This window comes from Gavia stellata, chromosome 29, assembly GCF_030936135.1.
Source record: "Gavia stellata isolate bGavSte3 chromosome 29, bGavSte3.hap2, whole genome shotgun sequence".
NCBI classification, from domain to species: Eukaryota; Metazoa; Chordata; class Aves; order Gaviiformes; family Gaviidae; genus Gavia; species Gavia stellata.
This window is the reverse complement of record NC_082622.1, coordinates 741,956-749,691: the sequence shown is the minus strand read 5'-3', so window position 1 is coordinate 749,691 and position 7,736 is coordinate 741,956. Positions and strand designations below refer to the sequence as shown.

Genomic DNA, 7,736 nt, shown 5'->3' with positions numbered 1-7,736 from the left:
ATGCAGACCAGTAGTTTCTACCAAACTTAAAAGTTTGTTTCTCTTCTGCCAAGCCCAAACTGTGCCTTCCCCCTCCCGCCTGCCTTCCCTCCTGCTACGCGCCTGGGTGGTGTCCAGGCAGACGAACGAGCGTGTCCCTAGCCCGGGATGGAGTCCCGCAGCTGTGACTGTACAAGAGGAGTCACAATGCTTCGGCAACCTGCGGTTTGTTGTAACCTCTCATTTTCTCAATCTGCTGCATGTTAACTGGATCCTTCAGTGGGAAATTCCTCAGGGGGCTCCGCAGAGCACAGCTGGGGTCCTGTGAGTGCAGGATGGCTGATTTGTGGCTGCAATGCAGCTGGCAACATTTTCTGGGATTTTCTTAAAGCTTTGGTGAGTTTCCCTTCCATAAGTGAGTCTCTGTCCTGTGGGACACCAGCCTCCATAGGGGCCAAGGCATGAACCACACACTCAAGAAGTTGGTTGTCATTTTGTTTTTTGTTTTTTAATTTGAAATAACTCTTTGAAGCAGATTCAGGGCAGATACCACTGACGTCTTACCACAAACGTTTAACATGTATTTGCAATGATAAAGTCATACAGCTTAAAACACAAAATAAAGGGTGGGGGAAAGAGAAAGAGGCCACTGCCTTTGTGTGAGTCCAGGTCCCAGGTCGGGGAGAGCGGCCGTGCAGGTCCAGTCTTGTCCCTCTGGGTGCAGCTGCGCTGCGGTGGGGCCACAGGGCCAGTCTTGAGTTGAGGCCTTTGGTCATGAAGTCTCGCGTCTGGGTCCTTCGCTGACTCGTACTCCACCTCTCCTTGCCGCAGCGTCCCCTGGAGAGCCCTGGGGAGGTGGGGTTCCCTCCTGTGTGCTCCCACTCCTCTTCTTGGCAGCGTCCTTCTGCAGTCCTGGGTGGTGTGTGTGTGTGCAGCCTCCTTAAATATTGTGTGTGTGCAGCCTCCTTAAGTATTGTGTGTGTGGTTTCCGTCGGGTCTGTGGGTCAGTCTAGGAGTATATGTCTCTCTTTCTGGACACGTGTATGTGTTGTGTAGCAGTGCTCTGGTTCAATAAAGCTTTCATATACATAGCAGCAATGAAGTCTTGCCATCAGGTGATGTGAAGGGGCAGCTACTGGGCAGGGCTAGCGGATGTCACGGGGACCACGGCCCCTCTCTGTCTGCTCTTCCTCTTCTTGGTGCCAGACTTGGCGTCTTTGGTGTCTTTCCGATTTCTGTTCCCATTCGCATTATCTTGCTTTCCTTGCTCTTCCTTTTTCTTCCTTTTCCCTGCAGTAAAGCAAAGGGGCACCGTGAGGCTCTCAGCGGAGCGAGCTGGCCTGTGGCCCGCTGCTGCCAGGGGTGGCCCGAAGGGCCTGCGTCCCTCCCCATGCACAGAGGTGCCCGAGAGCCACCCTATCTGCCAGGCTGTGCTTTGCATAGCGAGCTGTTGCCTAAACATAAACAGGGAAGAAGGATCAAATCAGAATTTAGCTTTGTAATTGTCTGTCTCCAGCAGAAGTGTTAACACTTGCGTTTCTCTGCGGCTGCATACCAAGCCCCTTAGCTAACGCGTGCTGCTGTGTGCATCAGAGGAACAGACCGGCCGTGTCGGCCTCCCCCTGCCCGGCTGTTTAATCCCTGTGGTGTTAGTCACTGCTCAGAACCGGTTTCCCTCAAAACACTCAACCCAGCTGCAATCCTTGTCCATCCCATAAGAGGATGACCAAACCACCGTTCATCCTGAAGACACCCTAATTCCTGGGAAAAACACAGACCTAAGCATTTTGTTAGAGAAGATGACTCCCCTCACCGCAGCGCACAGGGATGCACCTTTGGCTGCTCCGCTGCCTTGCTGCTCTCTGGCCAGAGAGGAAGCTAAAATATCTGAAAGCCCGTGGGACATGCGGCAAGTCGTGCTGAGCATCACCAACCCGGGGGTCTGTGCCAGTTCCACCCAGGGGTCTTTCTAGCTACCATCACGTTGTGTTCCCTGTACCGTAGAGGGGTAGTGAGATGTTCAGTGCATTTGAGATACTGGGCAATTGGCTGGATACTTGTGCCTGACAAAGGAAAGGTGCTGGGGAGGGATGGTGAGGTATTCCATGTCTGCTCACCTTCGGGGCACTGGTTCTTCTGCACGGTGCATCGCCGCACCTCCGTGGTGGCAGGACACAGGGACACATCTCCGGAGGGGGCCTGCAGAATCCGCCGCGTTCGGTCTTCGTTGCCCTTCTTGAAGCCACACAGCTTCCTCTTTTTGGAGCAGGGCCCCCAGGGCCCCCACTCACTCATTTCACATTGTGCTGCCAGATAACAAGAGAGGCCAGCAGTAACTCTTGTTTCTCTGTTGCTGCCTCAGGACTTCCCGGAGCCCTTGCACACCATCGCACCTCTCCCCCACTGTGGGCGTGAAGGGTATGTGTGTTTCCCCAGCAGCTTCCTAAGTTTTCAAGGCACCCCCTTCCTTGCCGTCTCGCACAAACTCTGAGTCACGCTTCACAAACACGCGGCAGCAACACTGAGGTGCTGCTCCTCGTCTAGGCTGGTTTCCAGAGGGCTCTGCCCGCTGAAGGGCTGGGTCTGGCCTGTACCATCACCCACTCGACACGGTTACGATGAGCCACCATCTCCGAGAGGTTCGTTTTATCTTGTAAACCAAACTGTAGCAATACATGTGGCTGGGCCCGACAGACGCAGTGAAAGGTGCCCGAGCATCACTTACCAGGACTGCTGCACTCCATGGTGCCGTTGGCAGCAGAGTAGCCGTCGGGGCATGTGACGTAACATCTCCCTTTGTGCAAATACAAACCTTCCTTACATTTTGTGCAAAAATTTCGACTGAAACAGGACTCACAGTTCTCAATTTTGCATTCTGGGGGAAAAAAAAAACCAAAAAGGTGTTACGTAGTCTGATGTGAGCAAAAGACCCAGGAAGCTCTTGACTGCTAACTGGAGTTCTCTCCTGGCTCCAAGGGGTCTGCCAACAGCCAGGGCGAACCTCTCAACATCCTGCCCGGCCTGGTTGTGCTACTCAGATAAAAGTCAGTTTTCTTTGCACTGTTCCTTGGTAAGGACAGAGCCACTGTGGTGCAGTTCTCATAGCCAGCAGAGCTGCTGCCAGATCGAAATCAGGCAGGGTGGAAAAGGTTTGTGCTGGTGTTCAGCTTGAGCATCAGTCAGCCAAAGTGGAACAGTGCAAAGAATAAAGTCCTGTATCAACTGCTCCAGCTGCAGCTACAGTACAGGCTGCAAAGAAACAGAATTAGATGGAAATCTGGCCATGAGGGTGGTTTGCTTGAAACTGCTGGGGAAGTGATCGCATTTTTCCATGTCCAGCTTCTTTCTGGTGCTCTGGCTGAAAGGGGCAGGCCCAGGCCAAGGATCTCATTCACAGAGCTGCCAGGCTGTGGTGAACGGGCAGAGGAGAGAAGAAAAGGTACTTGTGTGAGCAGTATCTTAAAAGCTGAAAGGATCTCCCTCCTCCTCTTTCCTCCCAAAGGAAGAGGGTGCCAGTCTGGCAGCCCAGGTAACAGAGCTTCCCAAATGTCCTGCAGGATGCCACGTCCACAGCGTACCTGGGTGGTGCAGAGCATGCTGCAACGGGGTAACCCAGCCCTGAAGGCTTCCCCCGTGGCCCTCTGCTCTAATGGACCACTGGTCCATTACCACCACCCGCCCACAGCACAGAGAGACCCACAGAGGCTCTCAAAGACCAGGAAGGCCAAAACTCAAGTCAAAACCCACATGGAAGGGCTGATGTGGGGGCAGTGGATGCTTACCCAGCTGCTGAGGGTACTGTTCAGGCAGTATCTAGCAGTTGGTCAAGGGGAAGGAGCATCTCAGCCTGGCTGCATGCTGCACCAGCTGCACAGTGCCATGGTGGGGAAGTGCCTGGGCACCCAAGGCATGTTAGCCTACATTGGCATAAATTATGGGGTTATTCCCTGTGGTAGATAGCTGCCCTGCTCAGCACTGCCTTCTCCCCTTCGATATAGCCACAGCATCTCCTCTTCCCTGACCAGAGGCGGCACGATCCCCTGCAAAGCACAGCCACCCTCCTGCATTTCGCCCTTTCCCTCCCACCTCCGTACTCACTGATGCACTTGTTCATGTCTGTATTGCGAAGGCCAAAGTATCCCAGTGGACAAGATGGTAGGCAAATCCCTATTTGCCGGATATCATTCCTCTCCAGAAGGATGAAGAGTTTGGGGGAACATCTCAGGCACCCATTGAACTCGGAGCACAGGTCGCAGCCTCTGGCACAGCCCTGACTCAGCTCGGTGCTAACTGGAAGAGCAAGAGAGAGGCAGTGGTTAGTGCCCGCCCACACGGACGGGCTCTGCATGCACCAGCTTCAGCCCCAAAACACTGGCACCACTGGCTGGAAGGGCAGGGGCCAGGGCAGCCCGAGGGCTGGGGTCTTGCTGCACTGACGTGCTCGCTGTGGCTCCCGGCACCGCTCTGGCCGGACGTCACGGCCCCGTGCCTGATGCCCACGGCGACCAGCACCACACTGAGCACAGGCACAAGGGTCATGACAGCGGCAGCAGTGAGGAGCAGGACCCAGAAGCAGCCACCAACTCTTCGCAGAGTCCCAGAGGTGCCTCCCCACCAGCCCCCTGCCTCCCAGCCCTGTCCAGCAGCCCCGCTGCCCACGCTGGGCAGGCGCCCACGAGGGACACGTGCCTGAGGGGGCCAGAGCCTCCCCACCACATCCCCTCTTGGAGCTGGCAGTGTTGCCCTGCCGAGCTATGGGCATGCTGCAGGACGAGCTGGGACCAGAGCCGCGCAGTGCTGGAGCGAAACCGTCTGACTAGTTCTGCGCTGTGCTTCAGGCCAGGCTGCGTCCCAAGCTAGATCTCAATCTGACCCCACTTATGTTAACTATATCTGGCAGTGCAGGAGATTTCACTGCCCTCAAAATAGAGATGTGTTCTCAGCTCCTACATTCAGTCCAAGAAAAATACTCAGTCCCATGTCTTGAGAGTTTTCTGTTTTTAATTATCATATAAAATGCTGCTTGTTTTGAAACCAATAGCATTCTTTGCAGGCTAGAATGCAGGTTATTTTTATTAGTTTATTATGCAAGCAGTATCCTTGTTTATAGAAAAGCTGTGTATTTAAAAATGTATTCTTTTAAATACTCTGTTTACTACACTTCAAAAGCAAGCACAGAGCACCACAGCATTCACATGCCATACCAAGAGGTAAGAAAACTTTCTTCTCCCCCCACAGTGACTCAAGACCATGGCAGCTCCCCTGCTGCCTGTCCCAGCCCCATCGCTGGGTCCGCGGGCATGGAGGCTGCTGCAGCCTCGGAAAATGAAACAGAAAGCAGATGGCGGTCCCCAACCCGGCAGACCCTCAGTGCCCAGCTTCCAGGAGGGTTTGCTGGGTCTGGACTAGGACCTTCCCTCGGCATTTTGGGCCCTGGCCACCCTGTATGCAAGGACCCCCAGGGGATCCGCCTCCATCCCTCCTGCAGCGCTGGGCCGCAGTGCCAAGGTCTGCCTCTATGGCAAAGGTATAAACTGGGCCCTCACTGGAAATTGCACGTTATAGCATTAGCCATGAGAGCAAGTTTTCCTTGTTTTCACAGGGCTCAGCAGTCCCAGTTTTAATGTAAAATAATTTTTATATAATTTAATTTAAAACAGTTTTAATGTAAAACAGTTCTAAAACTAGCTTACATAAATGAGGGCAAACCCATGTGGCTGCTCTTGTGCTGATTCAGCCTGGTTGCCCTGTGTGAGCCCTGGGCTGGGACTGGCCAAGGACTGTCCGGGCTGGAGGGATAATTAAAACCTGTACTCCCTGTGCACCTTGGGTCCCACCATGGCCCGGCTGCCCCGCAGGCCGACGCAGTCGTGTGTGGCCGCTGCCTGGAGCAGAGCCTGCTGGGGGGCTCCGGGTGGGACGGGGTGGCTGCGGGGGAAGGACGGTGCAGGGCAGGAGCCTGCCAGCAAAGCAGCGCCAGGGAGGCGGATGGGGAGTGATGCGTGGCTCATGCTCACACGCTCCCTTCCCTTCCCTTCCCTTCCCTTCCCTTCCCTTCCCTTCCCTTCCCTTCCCTTCCCTTCCCTTCCCTTCCCTTCCCTTCCCTTCCCTTCCCTTCCCTTCCCTTCCCTTCCCGGGAAGGCGCCTGACGATGGTGGGGGACCCGCAGGCTGCTGGACTCAGCAGGGCGCAGAGCGGGATGTGCACTGCTGTCTGCCAGCTCAGTGCCTATGGGGCAGGTGAAGGCGGGCAGGGGCCATGGCAGTCGGGTCACTGTGGGAAGGGGGGAGGCTGACCCTGTCCTGCTCCACAGAATGAACTCCTCTGGCTGTGAACGCTGCCATGGGCACCAGCTCACCCGAGGGCCACAGCCCTGGGGAGCAGCACTGGCCAGACCCTGCCCCAAGCCACAGCCTGTGGGGCAGCTCCTACCTGTCCCTGCCTGGCGCTGCCTGCGGACGCCAGGACAACTGTCTGCGGCTTGGGGCTGTGGCAGGTCCAGTAGGACAGGGTAGTGCACATCTCTGCACAGGAGTGGGACTTGGAAGCTCCGAGGTCTCACAGGGAACCCCGAGGCTCTGCCCAGCTCTCTGTGTTGGTAAACACATTCACCATCTGCACGAACCATACAGCATCACAAGAAGAAGTAGAGAAGAAAAGCATTTCATACATACTTCGTCTTTGCCTCTTGCCCTTCACCACTTTGCTGCTGCCTGTTAGATCCATCGAGCTTAGAAAAACCACCACCACAAACAGTCCAAGCTGCATAGTAACTCTCCAGCGCTGCAGCCCCTCCGTCGCAGGGTGGTCGGAGGAGCCCGCTCCACAGCTGGTGATCTCTCTGCTGCCGCTAAAACGTCTCGGGCGGAATCAGAGCTGAGAGTCTGTGCACGAAGCCTGGTACAGGACCATATCCACAAACTACATCAGCAACAGCGAGCTTAGGTAGCAGGTAACATGGCTCTACCTTCATCCCTGTAAGGAGTGCAGGAGCTTGGCTCTAGTCCCATCTGGGGGCTCTGGCAGCCAGCGTTAGCTGCTTGCAGTTTCCAAGTGCGCTCCCAGGAACTGCAAAGAAAGAGGGGAACAGATTAACTTGACAGTCAACATCGCTCCCGTAACGGCTGGGCTCGGCACTGTGGCGAGTGAGCGTGGAAGCCATGGGGCGAACTGGGGGAGCAGCGTGCAGGGGCTGCAGGCAGACGGCACCCGGAGCGGCGCAGAGAGAATTGCCCTCCAACCTCATCCACAAGTCACTGCGTTGCTTAATAACGGTTAGCACACGTAGAAACGCCTAACACAGCTTTGCCATCTGCCGATGCTGCATATGGTTATAGCTGTAACTTGTTTAAAATAGTGCCAGTCCCCCTCGGCTGCCCCTCCTTGAGTAGCAGATGGCCTCTGCGGACTGCCAAGCGCACAAGATGTTTCCCATCAAGTGGGCACCTCTGGGGCTGGTAGTTGAGCCGAGCAGAAAGCGAGCCTGCAGTCCCAAGCTGGAGACAGGGCTGTCTGGGGACGGGGCGGGATCGTTTCTGCTCGGAGGGAATTTCCAAACCTCCCAGCTCCCATTCCCCCGGAGCGGTAGGGAAGGGTCAGCGCTGCTTGCGCGGGCAGAGGCAGTGCCAAGTGGGGCCAAGCGCAGGAGCTGCTCTGCCCAGGGCTCACCAGCTCTTGCATGGTCCTGCTGGCAGAGGAAGCCTGGTGCTCAGCAGCGAGCGCGGCTCTAAGTGCTGTGCTGCCCTTGCCAAGCGGCA

The 7,736-nt window shown here is 55.8% G+C and overlaps 1 protein-coding gene across 1 annotated transcript; it reads right to left on the bottom strand.

The window, feature by feature from the left end:
- Positions 1–1,111: 1,111 nt before the first annotated feature.
- On the bottom strand, positions 1,112–6,747 carry RSPO1 (R-spondin 1). Its single transcript, XM_059830903.1, has 5 exons — positions 6,654–6,747; positions 4,078–4,269; positions 2,705–2,854; positions 2,097–2,285; positions 1,112–1,269 (listed from the first exon to the last, which is right to left on the bottom strand). Exons 1-5 carry the CDS (start codon positions 6,745–6,747, stop codon positions 1,112–1,114), a joined length of 783 nt encoding a protein of 260 aa, XP_059686886.1.
- Between the last annotated feature and the right edge of the window lie 989 nt (positions 6,748–7,736).